This window comes from Somniosus microcephalus, chromosome 1 (assembly GCF_052327205.1).
Source record: "Somniosus microcephalus isolate GS21.2 chromosome 1, FLI_Smic_1.0, whole genome shotgun sequence".
Taxonomy (NCBI): Eukaryota; Metazoa; Chordata; class Chondrichthyes; order Squaliformes; family Somniosidae; genus Somniosus; species Somniosus microcephalus.
The window spans coordinates 214,430,787-214,456,023 of record NC_140987.1 but is presented as its reverse complement, the minus strand read 5'-3'; the positions used below and the strand labels follow the sequence as shown (position 1 = coordinate 214,456,023).

General features: G+C 46.2%; 1 protein-coding gene across 1 annotated transcript in view; it reads right to left on the bottom strand.

The window, feature by feature from the left end:
• The window catches only part of LOC147124584 (uncharacterized), a 158,111-nt gene that overhangs the window by 68,191 nt on the left and 64,683 nt on the right, over positions 1 to 25,237 (bottom strand). The window contains exons 12-19 of the mRNA XM_085989913.1: positions 23,412 to 23,598; positions 20,079 to 20,364; positions 18,121 to 18,221; positions 17,486 to 17,687; positions 12,206 to 12,426; positions 10,954 to 11,350; positions 8,216 to 8,374; positions 7,633 to 7,669 (exon numbers count right to left, since the gene is read on the bottom strand). Of these exons, the coding sequence (XP_085846039.1) occupies positions 7,633 to 7,669; positions 8,216 to 8,374; positions 10,954 to 11,350; positions 12,206 to 12,426; positions 17,486 to 17,687; positions 18,121 to 18,221; positions 20,079 to 20,364; positions 23,412 to 23,598 (1,590 nt within the window). The remainder of the gene's footprint in view (positions 1 to 7,632; positions 7,670 to 8,215; positions 8,375 to 10,953; positions 11,351 to 12,205; positions 12,427 to 17,485; positions 17,688 to 18,120; positions 18,222 to 20,078; positions 20,365 to 23,411; positions 23,599 to 25,237) is intronic.

The window sequence follows — 25,237 nt, the reverse complement described above, 5'->3', positions numbered from 1 at the left end:
GACAGGGATGAGGAAGAATTTCTTCACCCAGAGAGTGGTGAACCTGTGGAATTCTCTACCACAGAAGGCGGTTGAGGCCAAGTCCTTAAATATATTCAAGAAGGAGTTAGATATATTTCTTAGAGCTAAAGGTATCAAGGGATATGGGGAGAAGGCAGGTACGGGGTACTGAGTTTGGATGATCAGCCATGATCTCATCGAATGGCGGAGCAGGCTCGAGGGGCCGAATGGCCTACTCCTGCTCCTATCTTCTATGTTTCTATGGCCCCCTTTCTAAGGTATACCGGTCGAGAGCTCCTGTTAGTTTTGTAGCTACTACCTATAAAACTGCTCCTCCCCCAAGAACCACTACTAAGGTTACAGCTGTCGAGGGTAAAACTGCCCCTCCTCCCGTCACAGCTGTTTTTCCACAAAGTCTGTCCCATGCAGCCACGAAGGTTTCGGTAAATGGACACATTTTGAGCGCACTAATCGACTCATGCAGCTCTGACAGCTTCATTAGTGAGCGGGCTATCAGTAAGTTAAAACTGCGTATTTACCCCTCGGACAGGGAAATTGTAATGGCTCTGACGACACTGACCACCAATTCTTCCGGCTTTTGTCTTGTCGACCTTATTCTCAATGGCCGCACTTATTTCTCCACCTGGCTCGGTGTGCTCAAAAACCTATGCAGTGATGTGCTCCTGGGACAGGATTTCCAGAAACAACACAAAAGACTCACTTTCAAGTTTGGTGGGTCAAAGCCGGAGCTTACTATTTCCAAAGTACCGTTTTGTGCGCTTTCGGTGGCTTCGCTCGATGAGCCCTCCTCGTTTGCCAATCTTTCCCCCCAATGTAAGCCCATAGTCACTAAATCACGACGTTTCAGCCAAGATGATCGATCCTTTATTGAGGCAGGAATCTCTCGCCTTCTAGCTGATGGTATCATGTTCATCTTCCTGGCGGGCTCAAGTCGTCGTCGTTAAAAATCCTCTGAAGCAACACAAGAAACGTCTTTGCATCGATTACTCGCAAACTATTAACCAGTATGCCGACCTGGATGCCTACCCACTACCACGCATCGATGACATGGTCAATAACCTAGCCAACTACAAGGTATTTTCAACTTTTGATTTAAAGAGCGCATATCATCAAGTACCGTTAAAGGACTCTGACAAAAAGTATACGGCCTTTGAGGCCAATGGTCGGCTGTACCAGTTTTGTCGCCTTCCATTTGGGGTCACCAATGGGGTGGCCGTCTTTCAACGGGCAATGGACAGCCTCGTCAAACAGGAGAACTTAACGGACACATTTCCATATCTGGATAATATCACCATTGCTGGTCATAACCAGAAGGAGCATGATGCCAATCTCCAGAAATTTTTTGACGTTCTCCGTCGTCGCAACTTAACCTTAAATGGGTCCAAATCTGTGAAATCAGTACCATCAGTCAACATCCTCGGCTACTGGGTGGGCAACGGGGTCATCAAACCAGATCCGGAGCGACTTCGTCCGCTTCAGGAGCTCCCTCCCCCTACGAATCTCGGCTATCTTCGTCGGACACTCGGCATGTTCGCCTATTATGCGAAATGGATACCCCACTTCTCTGACAAGATCCAGCCCCTGCTACACGCAAAGTCATTTCCGTTGGAGGCAACGGCTATTTCAGCTTTCAACCTCCTCAAGCGACAACTGGAAAAAGCCACGCTTCGTTCCACTGATGAAAATCTTCCTTGCATGGTCGAGTGCGATGCATCGGATGTGGCGATCTCTGCAACCTTGAATCAAGGTGGTTGACCTGTTGCATTTCTGTCCAGAACTTTGCAGGGTAGCGAGCTCCATTATCGTCCTGTCGAGAAGGAGGCTACGGCCATCATCGAAGCTGTACGTAAATGGAGTCATTTTCTCGCCATTTCACACTTATAACCGATCAGCGCTCCGTGGCCTTTATCTATATATATAAACGGATACTTCTTTCTGTCTGTCTATCTGTCTGTCTATCTGTCTGTCTGTCCTCACGTGTGCGTCTGTCCGGCTATGCGCTCGAAAGTTATAGAGCGTACCTACGCGTGCGTTACGTCGAAAGAAAGCTTACGGTTCCGAAACGGTCGTAAGCGTATTTACGTTTCGGACGGACGAAAATCGCGCCCGCGGTATCCGAAAAACGTTCAACATTTCGCTCATTAGCATCTCATTATCCGCTCATTAGCGACAGAGTGACCTCGAGGTCGACCAATCGTACGCCGGGTTGCTGGCGCGTGCGGCCGGGCCCTCCTACGGTCGAGTGACGGGACGATTGACCAATCCTACGCTTTGGTGACCTGACGGTCGACCAATCGGTGCGTGTGTGGGCGGGCCTTATCGTTCTGAACCGAGGTGAGTAGCCGCCATCTTGCTTCCATTCTTTTTCCTGCTTTCTGCGTCTTTCTTTTCAAATATACATTTCCAGCAAAATAAAATTGCTTTTATTAAATTGTTTTAAAAAAAACTTCATTCATTTGTAAATATTTTCTCTAACCTGAAGATTCTTTTTTTCTACCTTTCCCCGTTTTTGTTAGGCCTCAAAGCCTGGGCCTTTCTTGCCCAGCCAGGCTCGAGCTAGGTAATTGTCCCACGGCTTCTGCTAAGCTCCTCACCGCCCCCCACCCGGTGTCACGTTACCCGGGGCAACAGCGTCAGCCACGAGGGTCACGAGGGTCAGGGTGCGCGCGCAGCAGGAGCAGCTGAGACGCGGCGCCTCTCTCTGTTCCCCGCTCGGCTCGGGCGGGGGGGGCGGGGCTTGGTGAGCGGGAAGGGTTACCCCGGCAACCGGGCCCGCCGGCCGTCTCTCACATCCGCAATCGGCGGACTTCAAGCCGGCTCGGCCGGGGGGGCGGGGCTCGGAGACTCTCGGGACTGCGGGGCGGGGCGGCCGGGGCTCGGAGAGCGGGGCTCTCGGGAGTGCGGGGCTCGGAGAGCGGGGCTCTCGGGAGTGCGGGGCGGGGCAGCTGGGGCTCGGAGAGCGGGGCTCTCGGGAGTGCGGGGCGGCTGGGGCTCGGAGAGCGGGGCTCTCGGGAGTGTGGGGCGGGGCGGCTGGGGCTCGGAGAGCGGGGCTCTCGGGAGTGCGGGGCAGCCGGGGCTCGGAGCTCTCGGGAGTGCGGGGCGGGGCGGCGCGGCCGGTGCTCGGAAGGACGGGGGCTCGGAAGGGGGGGGGGGGGGGGGAAGGGTTACCCCGGCAACCGGGCGTGGCCGTCTCTCAGCCTCAAGCCGGCTCACGCCTGTTCTCGGGGCTTGGCTCCATTTGCGGCCGCGGGCCACTCGCCCTCTCTCCCTCCCCCCCTCTGTCTCTCTCTCTCTCCCTCCCCCCCTCTGTCTCTCTCTCTCTCCCCCCCTTCTCTCTCCCCCCTTCTCTCCCCCCCTTCTCTCCACCCCTCCTTCTCCCTCCCCTCCACCCACCCTCCTCCCCTCCCCTTCCCTCCCTCCTTCTCTCCCCTTCCCTCCTTCCCCCTCCCCTCGCCACATCCCCCCCTCCCCTTCCCCCGTCCCCCTCCCCCTCCATCCCCCTTCCCTCCTCCCTCCCCCTCATCGCCCCCCCTTCCCCCACTCTCCCCTCCCCCTCCTCCTTCCCCCACTCCTCCCCCCTTCCCCCACTTCCCCTTCCCCCACTCCCCCCCGCTCTCTCTCTCTTCCCCCCCAGTCGCGCTCTCTCTCTCTTCCCCCCCGTCGCTCTCTCTCTTCCCCCCCGTCGCTCTCTCTCTTCCCCCCCCGTCGCGCTCTCTCTTCCCCCCCCCCGTCGCTCTCTCTCTTCCCCCCCGTCGCTCTCTCTCTTCCCCCCCAGTCGCTCTCACACTTCCCCCCCCAGTCGCTCTCTCTCATCCCCCCCCAGTCGCGCTCTCTCATCACCCCCAGTCGCTCTCTCTCATCCCCCCCAGTCGCTCTCTCTCATCCCCCCCAGTCGCTCTCTCTCATCCCCCCCAGTCGCTCTCTCTCATCCCCCCCAGTCGCGCTCTCTCATCCCCCCGTCGGGCTCTCTCATCCCCCCCAGTCGCGCTCTCTCATCCCCCCCAGTCGCGCTCTCTCATCCCCCCCAGTCGCTCTCTCTCACCCCCCCAGTCGCTCTCTCTCATCCCCCCCGTCGCTCTCTCTCTGTTCCCCCCGTCGCTCTCTGTTCCCCCCCGTCGCTCTCTCTCTGTTCCCCCCGTCGCTCTCTCTCTTCCCCCCCGTCGCTCTCTCTCTTCCCCCCCCGTCGCTCTCTCTCTTCCCCCCGTCGCTCTCTCTCTTCCCCCCCCGTCGCTCTCTCTCTTCCCCCCCAGTCGCTCTCTCTTCCCCCGCAGTCGCTCTCTCGCTCTTCCCGAGTCGCTCACTCGCTCTTCCCGAGTCGCTCTCTCTCTTCCCCCCCAGTCGCTCTCTCTCTTCCCCCCCAGTCGCTCTCTCTCTCTTCCCCCGCAGTCGCTCTCTCTCTTCCCCCGCAGTCGCTCTCTCGCTCTTCCCGAGTCGCTCTCTCTCTTCCCCCCCAGTCGCTCTCTCTCTTCCCCCCCAGTCGCTCTCTCTCTCTCTTCCAATAACAACATGCCCTCGAAAAAGCCTCGGTACCGCCGGGCACTCCAGCTAGTCTATATCTCTATATATATATAATAATAAAGGAATCGATCTGTCTGTCCTTCTGTCTGTCCTCGGGTGTGCGTCTGTCCGGCTATGCGCTCGAAAGTTATACGGCGTACCTACGCGCGCGTTACCTCCGAGGAAAGCTTATGCTTCCGGAACGCTCGTAAGCGTATTTACTTTTCGGTCGGACAAAAATTGTTCGCGCCTTATGCAAAAAACCTTCAAAATTAAACTCATTATCTGCTAGCATTCATTGACTGACATCAAGGTTCGACCAATCCTGTGCCGTCACGATTGACCAATCCTACAGTACGGTCCCCTGATGGTTGGCCAATCGGTGTGTGTGTGTGTGGGCGGAACTAATCGTTTTCATCTCGGGGATGTGGCAGCCATTGTTTCACTGCCATGACTTCAGCTTCCAGCTCAAACTACTTTGAAAGTTAGTATCTCTTTTAAAAATAACATAAGGTTTACCAAAAACGTTTTCTAAGTACTTTCACTTTCATCTTTCAAGGTATTAAAAAGGTAGAAATGTTGCTCGGCAGCAGATTCACAGAGGGACAGACAGACAGGGCCTGAAAGCCTGGTACTCGATTTAAAATGTTGCCCGGCAGCAGATTCACAGAGGGACACAGAGACAGGGCCCCAAAGCCTCGCACTCGATTTAAACCGCCCGCCCCAAAACAGCCCTGGCAAAGCCGGGCTCCCCCCAGCTAGTACTGGATAACCGGAAACGCACTAAGATCAAGAATAACAAAATACAACTCTGGAGGATGGAATTGGCCGCCTTTGGATACACCATACATTATCGACCTGGCAAAGAGAATGTGGCCCCGGATACCCTCACGCGGGCATTCTGCTCTTCTATGTCTACTTCGACTCTTGCAGATCTTCATACTGACTTATGCCATCCTGGCGTTACCCGTATGTTGCACTTTGTGCGATCTAAAAATCTCCCATTTTCTACGGAAGATGTGAAAAGAATATGCTACTCCTGTAGAATTTGTGCGGAATTAAAACCGCAATTCTTCCGTCCATCGGATGGCTCACTCATACATGCTATGCAGCGACTCAGCATTGACTTTAAAGGGCCATTGCCTTCCTCAACACGAAACACCTATCTACTTACTATGGTGGACGAATATTCACGCTTTCCCCTGTCCCAATATGCTCATTTCCACAGTGATGAAATGCCTTGATCAAGTCTTTTCCCTTTGCGGTACGGCCAATTTCATCCACTCTGATTGGGGTCCCTCCTTCATGTCAAGCGAACTCAAAAGTTCTCTCTCCCAACGGGGAATCGCCACAAGTAAAACGACACTGTACCATCCCATCGGTAACGGACAGGCTGAGAGATACAACGCTATCATTTGGAATGCTGTTCGTCTTGCACTGAGGTCATACAACCTACCAGGCCAGCAGTGGGAAACTATGCTCCCTGACGTGTTGCATTCCATCAGGTCTCTTCTCTCTACGTCCACCAATGTCACACCTCACGAGCGATTCTTCAGCTTCCAGCGTCGCTCCACCCGCGGGACGTCCCTACCGTCATGGTTGGCAGCTCCCGGCCCCGTGCTGCTCCAAAGATTTGTCCGACCGTCTAAAAATGATCCTCTCGTCGATGAGGTAGAACTCACGGATGTCAATCCCACGTACGCGCACGTGCGGTACCCTGATGGCCGGGAGTCCACCGTTTCGCTCCGAGACCTGGCTCCCTGTCCAGCCGGTTCCACGGACCCAACTGATAGAGGGACCCACGGTGATGATGCCGACACTCTGCGCTCCCCCAAAGATGACGCCCTACCTGGGACATCGAGAGATCTGCCGGCTGCCCCACCAGATCCACTTGGGGAGCCGAGCGTTCCCCGTGGGATGGCCACCCAAGGCCAGGATGCCGGTCAATCCCTGGCTATCAAACAGGATGAAGCCAGCTCCGCACCTGTGGGGACCCACACCCGGAGTCAAGATCTCCCCAGCCTCCCTCGGGTCGATCAGGGCAACACGGGTCCTGTCGATCCACCGGTACGGATCAAGCGGCCCAGGGACCAAGACACGGTCCGGGGAGACGTGCCTTCTAGCCATAAACAAAGATCTAAAAGACTGCGGCTATTCGTGGTCTGCCTAATCCGTTAAGAGGAAGTCGTCGGACTTCCAAATCTTTTAGGCAGGAAGAATGTCATAAATCTCATCCTCAAAGAAACTACTCATGAAGTAACGCTGGACGGCCAGCTGGTGGCGCCGTCTAAGGAGTATAAATACTCGGGCGTGGGCCCAGCTTTCCAGGGACATTTTGTAAGACAGGAACTAGTGAAGTACAACTAGACCTCCATGTTCTGAAACAAGTTGATTAAAGCCTTGCTTTATACTCAAACCAAGTGCGTAGTGAGTTTTATTACATCATTGACTACCTCAGCCTCGTCCATAACTATTCTGTTGTCAACATTTGGGCCAAGGTACGAGATCAGTTGTTGAACGAGACAGCTTGCTGAGGTCAGCAGTTACCTGATACTGAAGCACCAGAGCTGAAAATGGGACACTTAATAGTGTACAATAACCTTGTACTGTAGATGAATGCACTGACATTCTTAACATAGATCCAGGAATATCACTACTACAAGAGCAGTACCCTGGTAGCAGGCCACAGTGGCAGATGGCGTAGGAGACTTTCAAGCAGAGAAAGTAGGTGAGAACAGGTAAAGCATGATTTCAATTAGAGGGCAAAAGCTTTGAAGCACAGATCGAGTTTGAAATGGGTTACGAATTCCAATATTAAATAGACGGAATATGCAAAGGTTGGAAAGAGATTTATACATTGAGATCTGGTTATAATGGCACGAGTTAGATGAACTAGAGGGTATTCTCATTTCTATTTTTAAGCAGGTCAATTGGGAGTTCAATATCTGTGCTACTGATGTGAATTCAACTGCTCTTACATACTTTAGTTAAGTAACGACTCAAATGTCTGCATATCTACATGGCAAATTGAATTGATTCAGATGTCTGTTCAATAATAATTTATGACATTATAATATGTTTGAAAAAAGTGCTCACAGTCAGTACTTTTCTTACCTTGAACTGCATCTTCACTTGCAATTTCAATAACTTCCTGTAAACAGATGAATTTCAAAGTTCATTGCTCTGATAAATAAATATTAATTTTAAAAGATCAATTCAACATAAAGTAATTGTTTAGGTAAATATATATGGAGTTCTAAAGTACCTGATATTTACAGTGTAGATGGCAAGATAGATTACATTTGTGCACAGTGTAGAATGTAACTAATGGCATTAGGGCCAGTATGGACAAATATAATTTAAAATGGTCAAAACACCAATATTCACCAACTAACATTTTTATAAATATTTTGCAGATTTCTAAAATATCAAATTTTAACCACAAATGTGCATCTGTGCCTTCAATTTTAAACAAAAATATGGAACACACTAAACATCAAAATACTGATTATCCTGACATTGATTATTAAATGTTCTAAATCAATTTTTACTTTGCTTTCCTATGAATTTAGTCAAGACCACAGTTGGCAAAGATTATCTTATATTATTTAAATCTCAACTCTTTATTCTATTTTTTTCATTCTAATAAACGGTCCTGATGCAAACAGTTGTGGAAACAACAGACTTAACAACTTACAACAAAAAGTTCGATCTGATCGACAGTTGTTGGATGGTAATCTTCTTCTGGAACTAAGGTGCAGGACTGACTGGGGTCACTTTTATCAGGTAACTCAGGGAGTGACTGTTCAGTTTCACTATCATAGTTCTTGTCTGAGACATTAACTGCTATTTCAAGCTGTGTGTGATAAATGGGAGTGATAAGGTATAAAAAAAAATTTCCAAACAAAACACATCTTTAAAGCTGCATTACTTGTTCAGAGTCAGGTTTTAGTCCAGTGTACAACACCATCCATTTTAGTCTCAGCTTTCATTGAACATCAACTCACTGCCATCAAGGAATGCAGGTTTGTTGGAAAAACGGAATGCAAAATTATATGGTAAGTAATTAAAAATGAACGAATAAAACAAAACCAAATTATTTTTTTTTAATGCATTATTTTAGTTAATAGAGTAAAAATTAACTTCCTACATAATCACAGAAGAGGTCAAGCAATTCTTATGGAACCCAATCACCAATGTGATGGTGCTTAGAGCAGCAAGATGTGGACTCATGGCCATAGTTCCAATATGGCAAATTCCCACTTTCAGCAGCACCAACAGAGGATAGCTCGAAATGAAGGGCAAGGTGCTTTCCCAAGCCAAGGTTAGGAAGGGGGAGAAAGTAAATTAAAGAAGTGGGACAGAACAGAAAAATAGCAAGTTTAACATGTGTAACTATAGACTTACAAACTAAAACTTACACACACATCAAAAAAGACTTCTTCCCTCAGATTCAAGTTGCAATACAACTATCTCATAGGCATTCAGCAAAATCTTGTCTACTGTGTGTATTGGGCAGTAATAACTTAGAATGTAATTATTGCATCAGAAGCCCAGGCCAAGCAGATCCATGTATTTATTCACTTAACTATGTGGTGACAAATGTTACTGTAAGATGGAAAGAAGTGAAGAGGTAATGATGAATTTGTAGAGATTAGGCCACAGTTAAGAGCACTGGGTGCAGTTTTGGGTACCCCATTATAGAGAGGACATTAAAACCATAGAGCGTACAGAATAGATTCACCAAGATGGCCAGGACTAGAGTTACGAGGAGAGATGAAAAACTGGGGCTATTGCCACTGGAACATAGAAGGCCAAGGAGCTTTAATAGGAAAAGTGTATTTCTTCTAATGACAAGTGGTCATCAATTTAAAATTGTCACTAAAAGTCAGGAAAGGGGTAAGAGTGAGGAAAGAACATAAGAAGTAAGAGCAGGAGTAGGCCATACGGCCCCTCAAGCCTGCTCTGCCATTCAATAAGATCATGGCTGATCATCGGCCTCAACTCCACTTTCCCGCCCGATCTCCATATCCCTTGATTCCCCTAAAGTCCAAAATCTATCTATCTCAGCCTTGAATATACTCAAAGACTCAGCATCCACAGCCCTCTGGGGCAGAGAATTTCGAAGACTCACAACCCTCTGAGTGAAGAAATTTCTCCTCATCTCAGTCTTAAATGGCCTACCCCTTATCCTGAGACTATGCCCCCTAGTTCTAGACTTTCCACCCAGGGGAAACAACCTCTCAGCATCTACCCTGTCAATCCCCTTCAGAATCTTCTATGTTTCAATGAGATCACCTCTCATTCTTCTAAATTCCAAAGAATATAGGCCCATTCTACACAATCTCTCATCATAGGAAAGCCCTCTCATCCCAGAAATCAATCTAGTGAACCTTCATTGCACCGCTTCCAAGGCAAGTATATCCTTCCTTAGATAAGGAGACCAAAACTGTGCACAGTACTCCAGGTGTGGTCTCACCAAGGCCCTGTACAATTGTAGCAAGACTTCCTTACTCTTATACTCCAACCCCTTTGCAATAAAGGCCAACATGCCATTTGCCTTCCTTATTGCTTGCTGTACCTGCATGCTAGCTTTCTGTGTTTCTTGCACAAGGACACCCAAATCTCTCTGAACACAGACATTTGAAAGTTTCTCACCAGTGTGTAGTGAACCTGTGGAAGTCTCTACCACAGAAGGCAGTTGAGGCCAACTTATTAAATATATTCAAGAAGGAGTTAGATATATTTCTTAAGGCTAAAGGGATCAAGGGATATGGGGAGAAAGCAGGGACAGGGTACTGAATTTGGATGATCAGCCATGATCTCATTAAATGGCGGAACAGGCTCGAGGGGCTGAATGGCCTACTCCTGCTCCTATCTTCTATGTTTCTATGGTAAAACCTATATGGGGGAGGGGGGAAGGAGGGGCGGGGGGAAAGAGACAGACAGATTTCATAGCCACTTAGTTTTATTTTTAGAATACTCAATTAGTAGCTCATATGCACTGAACATGGAGGTCATTTCAATTCACAAGTGCCTATAAAATTAAGTTACCTACACATTTTGGAACCAGTTGTCAGCTATCAGTAGTTTCTTGTGAAATGAACTTGGTCACTCAACAGAACTTGCTTGTGTAGGGGAAAAAAAAGCCATATTAATCTGTAACAAGCATGAATAAAAAGTTTGGACTAGAATTTAAGAAAAGATAGTCAAAAGCACTACTACTGAAACAGGTGGCAAACATGGTGGGTTATTAAGAGCTGCTAGATGCACCGAAAACACACACATTCACTCTCCAACTATTTTTAACTGCACAATAACCATAATATTTTACCTAAAATACAAAAGAAACACAAGAATCTCAACACTTAGACTAAAAAGGCACAGTTATCCAGACGTATAAAACAGCACATGTTCGACTATTTAGTGTTGTACCTCTTCCATGGTTTCCTCCACTTGAGTTTGAACAGGTTCAGGAGATCGTAGGCTGATTGGCACAAAAGCCGGTGCTTTGTTGACCTCCTCCGGATTGATGGAATATATATCATCCTCTTCTTCTACTTCAGGTTCATCATCGTCATCATCTTCCTGGGATGCTCTCAAGGTCACAAGTGTATTCTTTGCTGTTCCCTGACCTTTCCCAGCACTCTTAGTTTGTGTCTCCTTCTTACCCAAGCCTTTGCTGATTTTGGGTTTAGCTTTTTGAGATCGTGCAGGTCTACTCCTGCCCTTGCCCTCATTTTCCCCCTCGGATAATAATGTAGAAGTAGTTGATGGTTTCTGTTCTGCTGGAGATTTATAAAATGCTGTTGGTTTGGGCTGTCTTCCAGACCTATAAAAGAAAGAGTTTTATTTTATTGTTTTAAATAACAGTATCCAAGAAATATTTTAATACCATCAATTAACCAAAACTAGTTTCAGGCCAGGGACAGTGTGATATTTTCATTTACTTTTCCACTAACTCATTTTGCTGAATACATATAATTCCATTTATGCTGTGTTTTGAACAATATGACTGAAGATGACACTCTGTACTTCATGTTTTCATCAAAATGTTAGTTACCTTTACAGCAGCCAAGCAGTGTAATTGAATAAAACTTCTGTGCTCAAAGAGAAAGCCACTACTATGAGAATGAAAGTTGGTTAGATGTACAAACGATATTCTCTTCTTTCTTTGATGAGGCACTGCATCACAAGTGATAGGAACACTCTTGCACCTCAGCCAAGTAGCCATTCTTCATGTCAATGTGCTATTCTACAATAGAGGCATCATCAGCAAGCCACATTCTGTGCTCAAATGGTCTCCTTGCACATGAGTTTAATACTTCCAGAAGTGGGCACTGGACAATGACCAGGTGAGGAATCCTTCACCATTTTTTTCTTCCCTCAGTTTAGGGACACGGAGGCCAATGGTAGCATTCCCACTACCATTCCAGTTGAGATCAGTGAAATAAGCTCAAACCAGGAATTGAAGCAGACATCATCCTCATCTCTATGACTCGATGACAAATTACATGAAATGCTTACTCATTGAGTAATGAGGCATTCATTGGTCAAATACAACAGGTAGGGCTATAGATGACCTAGGCCACTCTGAGGCCTTAACAAATTCAAAATATTCCGTTGCATATTCAAATGATATATGACTGACTAAAACAGTACATCCTAAGCCCCTTTTACACAATACCTAGTTGGTTTGCTTATAATATTTTCCTGAATGGCATCCAGCTTTAACTCCTCTTGTTCATCCTGACTGTCACACTCAGACGTTCTTGCTGGTCGCTGCACTTTGTTAGAATCCCAGCTGCCTCTTCTTGATATTTCAGTATCTGAATCTGTAACACTTTGTCTCTCTGATTCCACAGAATTGGAGGACACAAGGACTGCCTCTGGAGATAGCGCTTTTAACTGAAAACCAAAACACAAAACAAGGTTTTACAGTTAGACAAATGTACAAGTTTTGAATCACATAAATAAATAGAAGAATGTTACTGGGAAAATAATATATTATCTAGTTCCACACACAGTAAAGAGATTCTCTATAAAACAGGAGACTCAGTGGGAGTAACTGAAGTACTGAAATATTTATTTATTTTATTGCATTTTGAGATTAATCTATTTAATTTTAACTGTTCAACACTAGGAACTGTATAAACAGCTGGTTTGAGATGGCAATAGCTTAATGAATTAATTATGTAAGTGCTATGATTGGCTGCCGTTCCTGTGGCAGTTGGCTATTGTGTAAATTAAGAGTTTACCAGCGAGAGATTATTCTGAGCAGCAAGAGTGACATACAGCAGGAGAATACAGAGTTGACCTCAGAGGGAGTTTAGCATTGAGGTGTCGTTGGGAGAGCTGTCCCACAAACTAGTCATACTCACACAATCATACCTTTCAGCCAATGTTTCAGACTCGACCATCACCATCCCTTATCCCTGGGTATGTCCTGTCCCACTGGCAGGCAGACCCACCAGCGGTGGCAGCACAGTGGTATACAGTCAGGAAGGAGTGGCCCTGGGAGTTCTCAACATTGACTCCGGACACCATGAAGTCTCATGGCTTCAGGTCAAGCATGGACAAGGAAACCTCCTGCTGAGTACCACCTACTGCCATCCCTCAGCTGATGAATCAGTACTCCTCCATCTTAAACACCACTTGAAACAAGCACTGAGGGTAGCAAGGATACAGAACGTACTCTGGGTGGGAGACTTCAATTTCCATCACCAAGAGTGGCTCGATAGCACCACTACTGACCGAGCTGGCCGGGTGCTGAAGAACATACCTGCCAGGCTGGACCTGGAGCAGGTGGCGAGAGAACCAACACGAGGGAAAAACCAACTAGACCTCATCCTCACCAGTCTACCCGTTGCAGATGCATCTTTCCATGATGGTATTGGTAACAGTGACCACTGCACAGTCCTTGTGGAGACGAAGTCCCGTCTTCACACTGAGGACAGCCTCCATCGTGCTGTGTGGCACTACCGCCGTGCTAAATGGGATAGATTCAGAACAGATCTAGCAGCTCAAAACTGGGCATCCATGAGGCGCTGTGGGCCATCAGCAGCAGCAGAATTGTATTCCACCACAATCTGTAACCTCATGGCCCAGCATATCCCTCACTCTACCATTACCATCAAGCCAGGGATCAACCCTGGTTCAATGAGGAGTGCAGGAGAGCATGCCAGGAGCAGAACCAGGCATACCTAAAGATGAGGTGCCAACCTGGGGAAGCTGCAACACAGGACTACATGCATGCTAAACAGCAGAAGCAGCATGCTATAGACAGAGCTAAGCGATCTCACAACCAACAGATCAGATCAAAGCTCTGCAGTCCTGCCACATCCAGTCATGAATGGCAGGGGACAATTAAGCAACTAACGGGAGGAGGAGGCTCCATGAATATCCCCACCCTCAATGATGGCAGGGCCCAGCACATAAGTGCAAAAGACAAGGCTAAAGTATTTGCAACCATCTTCAGCCACAAGTGCTGGGTGAGTGATCCATCCTGGCCTCCTCCTGACGTCCCCACCATCACAGAAGCCAATCTTCGGCAAATTCGATTCACTCCATGTGAAATTAAGAAATGGCTGAGCGCACTGGATACAGCAAAGGCTGTGGGCCCTGACAACATCCCGGCTGTTGTGCTGAAGACTTGTGCTCCAGAACAAGCCGCGCCTCTAGCCAAGCTGTTCCAGTACAGCTACAACACTGACATGTACCAGACAATGTGGAAAACTGCCCAGGTATGTCCTGTCCACAAAAAGCAGGACGAATCCAATCCGGACAATTACCGCCCATCGGTCTACTCTCAATCATCAGCAAAGTGATGAAAGGTATAGTCGGCAGTGCTATCAAGTGGCACTTACTCACCAATAACCTGCTTACTGATGCTCAGTTCAGGTTCTGCCAGGACCACTCAGCTCCAGACCTCATTACAGCCTTGGTCCAAATATGGACATAGAAACATAGAAGATAGGAGCAGGAGTAGGCCATTCGGCCCCTCAAGCCTGCTCCGCCATTCAATGCGATCATGGCTGATCATCCAAGTTCAGTACCCGGTCCCTGCTTTCTCCCCATACCACTTGATCCCTTTAGCCTTAAGAAATATATCCAACTCCTTCTTGAATATATTTAATGAATTGGCCTCTACTGCCTTCTGTGGTAGAGAATTCCACAGGTTCACCACTCTCTGGGTGAAGAAATTCCTCCTCATTTCTGTCCTAAAAGGCCTACCCCTTATCCTTAGACTGTGACCCCTGGTTCTGGATTCCCCGACCATCAGGAACAGCCTCCCTGCATCTAGTCTGTCCAGTCCTGCCAGAATTTTATAAGTTTCAATGAGATCCCCTCTCATTCTTCTAAACTCCAGCGAGTACAAGCCCAATCGACCCAATCTCTCCTCATACGTCATTCCTGCCATCCCAGGTATCAGCCTGGTGAATCTTCGCTGAATTCCTTCCATGGCAAGAATATCCTTCCTCAGATAAGGCGACTAAAACTGCACACAATACTCAAGGTGTGGTCTCACCAAGGCCCTGTACAACTGCAGCAAGGCATCCTTGTTCCTGTACTCAAACCCTCTCGCTATGAAGGCCAACATACCATTTGCCTTCTTAACCGCCTGCTGCACCTGCATACTTACCTTCAGCGACTGGTGCACAAGGACACCCAGGTCTCGTTGCACTTCCCCTTCTCCCAATCTATTGCCATTCAGATAATAGTCTGCCTTCCTGTTTTTGACACCAAAGTGGACAAAAGAGTTGAATTCCAGAGGTGAGGTGAGTGACTGCCCTTGACACCAACACAGCATTTGATCGAGTGTGGCATCAAGGAGCCCTCGTAAAATTGAAGTCAATGGGAATCAGGGGGAAAACTCTCCACTGGCTGGAGTTATACTTAGCACAAAGGAAGATGGTTGTGGTTGTCGGAGGTCAATTATCTCAGCCCCAGGACATTGCTGGTGGAGTTCCTCAGAGCAGTGTCCTAGGCCCAACCATCTTCAGCTGTTTCATCAATGACCTTCTTTCCATCACAAGATCAGAAGTGGCGATGTTCACTGACGACTGCACACTGTTCAGTGCCATTCGATACTCCTCAGATAAAGCAGCCCATGCCCGCATGCAGCAAGACCTGGACAACATTCAGTCTTGGGCTGATAAGTGACAAGTAACATTCGTACCACACAAGTGCCAGGCAATGACTATCTCCAACAAGCGAGAGTCTAACCCCTGCCCCATGACATTCAATGGCATAACCATTGCCGAATCCCCCACTATCAATAACCTGGGGTCACCATTGACCAGGAACTCAACTGGACCAGCCACATAAATAATGTAGCTACAAGAGCAGGTCAGAGACTGGGTATTCTGCAGCAAGTGTCTCACCACCTGACTCCCCAAAGCCTTTCCACCATCTACAAGGCACAAGTCAGGAGTGTGATAGAATACTCTCCACTTGCCTGGATGAGTGCAGCTCCAACAACACTCAAGAAGCTCAACACCATCCAGGACAAAGCAGCCCACTTGATTGGCACCCCATCCACCACCTTAAATATTCACTCCCTCCACCACCAGCGCACCGTGGCTGCAGTGTGTATCATCACCTCCCAAACCCATGACATCTACCACCTAGAAGGACAAGTGCAGCAGGCACATGGGAACATCACCACCTCCAAGTTCCTCTCTAAGTCACACACTATCCTGACTTGGAAACATATCGCCGTTCCTTGTTCATTCTTTGTCGCTGGGTCAAAATCCTGGAACTCCCTCCCTAACAGCACTGTGGGAGTACCTTCATCGCATGGACTGCAGTGGTTCAAGGTGGCAGCTCACCACCACCTTCTCAAGGGCAACTAGGGATAGGCAATAAATGTTGGTCTTGCCAACTATGCCCACATCCCAGGAATGAATAAAAAAGGTACAGGAAACTTTGGTTTATCCGGAGGTTGTATGTCCGGAAACCTCGATCTAACGGCAGAAATCAGCAGCCGTTTTGGTTAGGTTTTTTTTCTTCTCCTAGCATTTTTTTTTTTTTATAAAAACAGTCAGGCTCTGGAAAGCATCTCTGTAGCTTAGCAACAGCTTCAGAGACGCTTCCAAGGTACGGGCCGAGTGTTTACAAGCTGTTGCTAAGCAACAGTGTTTGTTGTCAGATACGGAGATGAAAACTTCCATATCCTTCAACATTAGCGCTGGTCTATCCGGAAGTTTTGATAGATCGGCAGCAGCTCGGTCCCGTCGGTGCCGGATATCGCGAAGTTTCCTGTAGTTAGTACTGAATATCTGTGACCACTCAGTTAAACTCAACACCTTGGAGTAAGTGATAATCGATCATTTGGATATAGACACAATGAACACAATATTAAAATGTTCTCAACACAAAAGTAAAAACTTGGCAAACAGCAGGGAAAACTTCAGGAGGACATAGGCTAGTTTGCAAAATGTTCAGACAAATGGCACATGAAATTTAATGTAGAGAAATGTGAGGTATTGCACTTTGGGAGGAAGACAGGAAATGCGATTATAAACTTAATGGAAAGACACTGAAGTGTATGCAGGGACATAATTTCTTGAAAGTGCGAGTGGTAGATAAAGCCATAAAAAGGCCAATAGCATTGTGGGTTTATGAAGAGGGGCATAGATTACAAGAGCAAAGAGGACATGATAAATTTGAAAAGGCAATAGTTGAACCACATTTAGATTATTGCATTCAAATTCAGGAGCCATTATAGAAAAGCCATTAAAGCCAGACAGCATACGGTGCAGATTCATCAAAATGACACCAGGGATGAGACTCTAGCTTTTAGATACACCAGAGATACTGGGACTATTAATTCACTGGCTCCTCCTGATGGACCCTGCACTGCATCCTGCTGGATCGGCATGTTATTATGTATAATAGTATCTGTAGTTCTTGCCTCTGGAGCTAAGCAAGCATCAGATCCAGTGTTCTCACTAGTTTCACTTACTTTAGTAATGGGGATATCTGGACTGAGCTCTGTGACCTCTTTGGTTGCAATATTTTTCTCTTGTATTGCAACAATCTTTCTTTCATGTGTTGGCACATCTTTCTTTACAACTGCTCTTCCGAGGTTCGGCTTGGGCTTCTGGAATCGGCTCCTTATTGCTTGACTTGGTTTGGTTCTGGGTTCCTCTGGTTTCGCCACAGACCTGAAGCAAAAAAAACAAATATTAATATACAAAATCCAAATTTGGCATCTTTAAACCATTTAACTCTCCTCTCATATGCTTTCTAGCTTTGGTGATTCAGCACTACGGGCCTTGGCCCTTCACTGAGAACTCTTTTAAAAAAAAGTTTCTCTATGTTAATCAACCTTTGTAATTGTTCACTCTCAAATTAAGTGGCTCATAGCAGCCAAGAATAGTTCAGCAGTTGGCGTAAATTCATTTTATAGAGTATGCTATGGTGAGGAATTGAAGAATTGGAAGGAGAGTCATCGCAAGCCACTCTCAAATCTACTTAGCAACCAATCATGTAGCAACACTGAAAACAGCCTGGGAGCAGATCACCTATCAGTCTGCCCAGTGAATGGTGCACTCTGCTGAGACAAACCAAAAGAAGCAAGAATATGCAATCTATTACCGGGATTCAGTGTCAGAATCTTGCGCTTTGCTTGCTGATATCCCCTCAGCTGCGGCTTTATCAGCTTCTATTGTTTCAGGCATCGGTGCGCTGCTGACATCCTATACAAAAGTAAAACCAGTTCAAGGTTAGACTGACTTTGGGAAAAAATAGCCACTGAGCAAATGTCATCTAAAGTCAGTAATTTTGCTGATATGAGAAAACAGACCACTAAAAGCTCACTAGCCCTCTCCTGCTGTCAAAATAATTGTGCAAGTTTGTCCATTACTGTAGGTGCCACTATTGGTGTCACTGCCAGATGGACGGTGGTATAATCATACTGGACTATTGTCCTTTTAAGGATCACATACAAAACTAACCTAATCTTTAAAAGAAAAGTTCAAAATTGATATCAGACAGTATGATGAAATCCTACACGGCTGCCTTATAAACATGGTCCACTAAATCAGGAGTGTTAAGCAATCAACCAACACCAAGAACATGACTAGTCCAGTGGATCCAACACTGCTATTTAATGCACAGTACAGGTATAGCAAGCATATTTAGCTTGCACGTTTACAGGCCATTTACTTCTACCAGCTACTGGTGCTACTGCCTTCATTTTGAGCCCTGCACCACCCAGTTTTGAAGATGGCTTTAACATCTCACTGGCACATTTTTCTGGTAAGAGGATTACATGAAATTAATGAATCAACATACAATTAAACCTGTAGAAAGGGACACGCTCAAAAAAAGACACCTGCAAAAAACAGATACTTATTGAAACCCAAAAAAAACTTGAATGGTAAAGCATACAAGAGGCACTGTGAAACCTTGAACATTTGCAAATTGCGAACTACGGATAGCCTTCAATGCACCATGCCCTTTTACAACTTAAAACACAAGACTAACCTGTTGCAAAGCTACTGCATCTGGAACATTCACCGAGTCGGAATCACTGGTGCTTCCCCTTGCAGCTCGTTTCCTTCCTGCCACCAAATTCTCTTGGGCCAGTCACTTTCGTGAGATCATTGTATGGACAGCGCAAGGCAGCAGCCATTTTGTGACAGAAGTTCCTTTTGTGGAATTGGTGCTCTTTACCCAGCATCCATAGCAGCAGAGAAACAGCTCTACCTCTTGCACGGCACTTTCACAGGGATAGAGCGGTTTCTGTCGCTATGGATGCTGGAATAAAGAACTCCTCATTCAACAAAAGCCATTTCTTTCACAAAACCCACTGCTGCCTCACAGTGGCCTGCACGCACTGACCTCACCAGCCTCCCGAATCAAGGAAAGTGTGTGAGAACTGTGAGAGATGCTGTCCTTTCCTGCACCAACACCGCGTCCATACACTCTTTCAGTGGCTTCTGGCAGCCTCTTTCCCCCTGACCCTGCCATCATCATCTTTCCCTTGGCTTCTGATGGTGGATCCACTCCTTAGAGGAGCTTTGGTTTTGGGGAGTGAAGGTGGATGGCTGTCCCGGGTCTCTCTACTGCTCTATAGAGTGATGGACAGGCCTATGAATCCCAGCTATCGGTCAGTCTTCCTGCAGACTCATTGCTCAACCGGAATACGGCAATTTCACTCCTACACATAAATGTTCTCAATCCATTCTAAGACTTGCCTTTGGAAGCTTCAATATCCCCGATTTTTGTCCTGTGACTGCCCTAATGCTGGTAATTAGAACTGAGAAATGTAGTTCATTACTGAAGTTATACTCTGCCCCAAGTGAGAGTGGTTTGAAATGAAATGGGAATTTAGATTGCAAAGCTGTTGAGTGAACAGAGTTGAACGCTGGCATGTGGGAGAGGGTTTCTCATCTGGTTCTTCAAGATTGTTGGGAAGACATTTTACAATACATACAATGACCATTTTGAAAATAAGGACAGCTGCAAAAAAGGACAGCTGATACCAGTCCCTAAGGTATCCATAATTTACAGGTTTCACTGTACACTAATAAAGGACAGTATATACGCACCTTTTCTGACACTTCATTATTCATGATGTCAGTAGGTTCTTCAAGGGGTGCATCATGATCCTGCACAGATAATTCTTTCACTTTTACACTTTTGTCTTTATTCGCATCATCATAAGATGTAGTAGCTTCTGAGGCAGTTTTCTCATTCCCTTTTCCACCTGCTCTTTTCTTTCCACTCACTTTTAAGTTGGGTTTAGGTTTCTGGAGGCGAACATGCTGCGTTTTGTTAGAATTTTTTGTCGTAACTGGCGAGATTGTTTCTGATGGTGCTACACTTTCATCATCACTGAAACAAAGATTTAGACACCAGAGTAATTTCTAAGCAGAAAGACATTCAAAAGTTTAGAAATTTAAAATGCATCCTAAATTTCAAGATTCGTAACACATCACCAGCATTGACCAAGTAAGTTATTTAGTGGGAAAAATACAGTGGGATTCTAAGAAATAATACTAATTGACATGCAAACCTCTACTTCTATGTTAATTTTTCTTTTTGATTTTTTTTTTGTGATTGCCAAAATGAGGATTTCAGTGCTGGGAAAGTGTTATTTCTACTTTGAACACTAAGGGCTGGATTTTGATACTGGAGGCGTGTAGGAGGTGGGACTACAACTTTTGGGGTTGTAGTCCCGCCTCCATCGAGTTGTGGCCGACCCACTCGATTTTCACTTGATTGACCTTGTTGAGCCCACCCAGCGGGCTCAGCAGGCCAATTAAGGGCCACCTGGCAACAGGTGACGTCACAGATTGACATTTCATCTGTCAAGAGCTTTTGACAGATGAAATATCGGCATCTGACAGCTCTTTGTAGCTGTCAAACACTGACAATCTGTACACTAAGTTAATTCCTTCCTCTCAGGCCGATTTAGAAATCTCTCCAGAACAGAAAGCTGAATGCTGCAACTTCTGACAGCTAGCGGCCATTCTGCTTTCTGTGCCGGTGAGATGAGGGACTCCCGAGACCTTAAGGAAGGAAGGCTGTAAAGGTAAGTAAAGGTAATTAAACTTATTTAAACACTTTACATACACCAAACACACTTACCTCTGCACTCATGCACAAATCACTCACCTGAACACCGGACATCTCGAACCCTCCAAGCCCTTCAGCCCGGCGGTCCGCCTCGCTAACTTGGCGTGGTTTGGAGCCGTTGGGAATCCCACACTTCAGGGATTAAAAATAGGGATTAGGCTAAAAACTGCCTGTTAACTACCTGTTAACAGGCAGTTAATTGGTACTAATCCCCTTCCCGCCTCGGGGAGGCAGGTCCCAGAACAGGTCGGGTATCCGCCTCCTTTGAAACTGGCATGGAGGTGGGTTGGGGGCGGGATGGGTTCGTGCCCCCCGATTTTGCGATTTTAACCCCCCACACGCCTCCAATCCCGCCTCAACGGCCCAATGAAAATCGAGCCCCAAGCGTCACAATGAAGCAAGCACTCCCAGTGCAAATATAAAGTTCTGTCCAAACAATGCGACTTAACCCCAACCACACAAGAGCACTCCTCCTCACACCATGATGATTTTTTTCAATTTTCCACAGCACCCAACTTTCTAGCCCTTCTGAATGAGATTGTCAGTCTTTGTCAAACTGCAAGCAGTTTTCTGCAATGAACTAAGAGCAACTTGAGAATGTCTAATGTAATTTCACATAGGAACCTTGTAAGAGGGCATCAGGGTGATGGATTCAGATTTCATCCATCAGTCTGGGCTAGACTCAAATCAAACTGCACCATCAAGTTAAAGTTTTCAGGGCAATTATAACTTTGTATAAATAGTTTACTTAGCAGCAAAACTGCTCTAGAATTCCAAAGATTCTTCTATAATTCCTTAAAACAAAATTAATGATCAAACTCTTCTTGAACTAAGTACAGTATGCAAAGGAGTTGCAGCTGCATGAGTAAACAGGATGTGAACATATTCAACAGGCACAAGAATGTTTTCATTCAGCTTCTCAGACTGCACAGTTTTTACAATTCCTAAAATAACACTTCTTTTGGAAAAGGATCAATCCATGAATTTTACTTTAACCTTGTGCTTCTACAGAATATATTTATTCATGAGTTGTTTTATATTTTTCTTTCCTAAAAAGTATCTGAAATTACTGTTTCAGGTTTATTTTATTCCATTAAGTAGCCTATATAACTCTAAGGTATATCAGACATTACTTATCAAGCTTAAGACCCTCAGCTTATCAAGGTATTCCTCATAGGTCTTCTGTCTGACACTGAGCACGAGGCTCATTGCTTACCTTGCACTGCCCAAGCCCCTGACTTCCTTGTTGCTCCAACTAGAACTGTGTCGAGTATTCCAAGTGTATCCTAACCAGAGCACTGTTCAGTTTCTAGGGATTTGAACTCAACTGGTTTAGCAATATAACTATCTGGTTTACTTATTGTCATCTCACATGTTTGGACAACACCTTTGGGTTGCTTTCAGCTTCTGCGTGGAAAGTTCTATCCCATCAATGTGCTTCCGATTTTTACTTTCAATTCATGCGTTACCTTGCATTTGTCAATTCTGAACTGCATCCCAGTGAAAACTCAGTCAAGTCAAAAGCTTTGTGCAAGAGCTTGCCGACCTCCTCTGCCTCCAGTCTCGTCCTCCTCCTCACCACCACCACCACTACTACCACGCTGATGCCCTCTGCAAATTTAACTGCTTTACATTTAAGACTGCAACTCCAAGTCATTTATGGACACCTGGAACAGGAAAGATCCTAGTACAGACCCCTGGGGCACTCCACCCAATACCACCCCAGCCCCAACCCATTGTAACCTAGTTCCCTTCATGACTACCATCAATTTTCTTCCTTGTAGGAAGATAATCACAGACTTTTATTTGTATAAGAATCTGTTACGCAGTAATTTTATCAAAGACATTTTGGTGGCATATCTTCATTGGATCAATTTTCCTCTGCTTTGCACCCAGTGTATGTTTATTTCCCAGGCACAAAGCAAAAGGGGAAAAAAAGAGTCTGTGTGTTTCACCTGCACTTATAGGGCTTCTCAGGGTGAGGGGCAGCAGAGCACTTGCACTTGGTGCAGGCACAAGCATGCAAAGGTAATGGTGACAACACTATCCCTCCCACCTCATTTTCCTGAAATTCCACTAGGTGGGGGCCCAAATGGAGCAAGTGGGCCTTAATGTTTGTACCCAGCCCCCTCAGGTCAGAGGATCGGTGAAGGGAAAGGCAGCAAACACCCAGAGCCATCAAAAAGACAGCTACCTTTTTTTTTTAAATGGAGGCAGCAGGACAATCATCAGGACTGGAGGCCCCAAAGCGGTCAGTCATTACACTACAGGCACTACATAAATGTAAATTATTGTTGTTGTACCTTAAGGATTTATTTTCATCATTGAGTTTCTCCTTTCTCTTGGTTTGTGAAAGTTGTTTGTTTTCAGAGGTCCCTTGATTAGATGATATTTCACCATTGACCATATGGCATTCATCTTCACCTTGTACAATTTGCTCCCCAACATTGTCTTCTTCACCAGAAATTGAAGCTGAAGCTTTCTGGATTCCTATTCAAATTGTTTACCAAAAAAATTATATACCTTTCACATCTGTGAGATAAATAGCAGCCAACAATTTGAGCCAGAAACAAAGCATGTTGTGCAGTTACTGAGCTTCAAGTCAGTGTGGTCAGTTTTACTTCAGGCGCTCTGTATGGCTCTAAAAATCTGCTTGCTGTAATGGCACAATGCAAGAGAGTTCAAACATACTGCTTTATAGAGTGTCAACTATTATTTTTTTTCCTCTTCTCCCTTCTTTCTCTAAAAGTGTTGTTTCCTTAATGAGACAGATTATCACAGGAACCTCCAGTGCCTCATCCAAAGTGGTCTATATTCACCTGAGTGTGTTTGCAAGCTAGTTGTTTGCTGAGCCCGATTCTGTCCTCACCTTATGTTTATATACATGCACACTTACAGAAAGTATTGCTGGCTAGCAAACAGAAGCAGGAACTTTTGAGAATGTTTATCTTCCTAATCCAGGAGTATTGAGGTCAATTGCAGCATTCCTAGGCCCAACCTTCAGCTGCTTCATCAATGACCTCCCCTCCAACAGAAGGTCAGAAATGGGGATGTTCGCTGATGACTGCAGTGTTCAGCTCCATTCACAACAACTCAGATAATGAAGCAGTCCATGTCTGCATGCAACAAGACCTGGACGACGTTCAGACTTGGGCTGATAAGTGGCAGGTAACATTCGCAATGACTGTCTCCAACAAGCGAGAGTCCAACCACTGCCCCATGACATTCAACGGCATTACCATCAACATCCTAGGGGTCACCATTGACCAGAAACTTAACTGGACCAGCCACATAAATACTGTGGCAACAAGAGCAGGTCAGAGGCTAGGTATTCTTGGCGAGTGTCTCACCTCCCGACTCCACCATCTACAAGGCACAAGTAAGGAGTATGATCTCCATTTGCCTGGATGAGTGCAGCTCCAACAACACTCAAGAAACTCGACACCATCCAGTACAAAGCAGCCCACTTGATTGGCACCCCAACCACCACCGGCGTAACATGGCTGCAATGTGTACCATCTACAAGATGCACTGCGGCAACTCGCCAAGGCTTCTTCGGCAGCACCTCCCAAACCCACGACCTCTTCCGCCTAGCAGTAGGTGCATGGGAACACCAACACCTCCAAGTTCCTCTCCAAGTCACACACCCTCCTGACTTAGAAGTATATCGCCGATCCTTCATCGTCACTGGGTCAAAATCTTGGAGCTCCCTACCTAACAGCACTGTGGGAGTACCTTCACCACACGGACTGCAGCGGTTCAAGAAGGCGGCTTACCACCAGTCACAATCAGGGGAATTTATAATGGGGAACAAAGAAATGGCAGACCAATTAAATACATACTTTGGTTCTGTCTTCACAAAGGAGGACACAAATAACCTCCCAGAGATGTTGGGGAACATAGGGTCTAATGAGAGGGAGGAATTAAATGAAATCAGTATTTGTAGGGAAATGGTATTAGGGAAATTGACGGCATTATTGAAGGCTGATAAATCCCCAGGGCCTGATAATCTACATCCTAGAGTACTTAAGGAAGTGGCCCTGGAAATAGTAGATGCATTGCTGGTCATCTTCCAAAATTCTATAGACTCTGGAACAGTTCCCATGGATTGGAGGGCAGCTAATGTAAC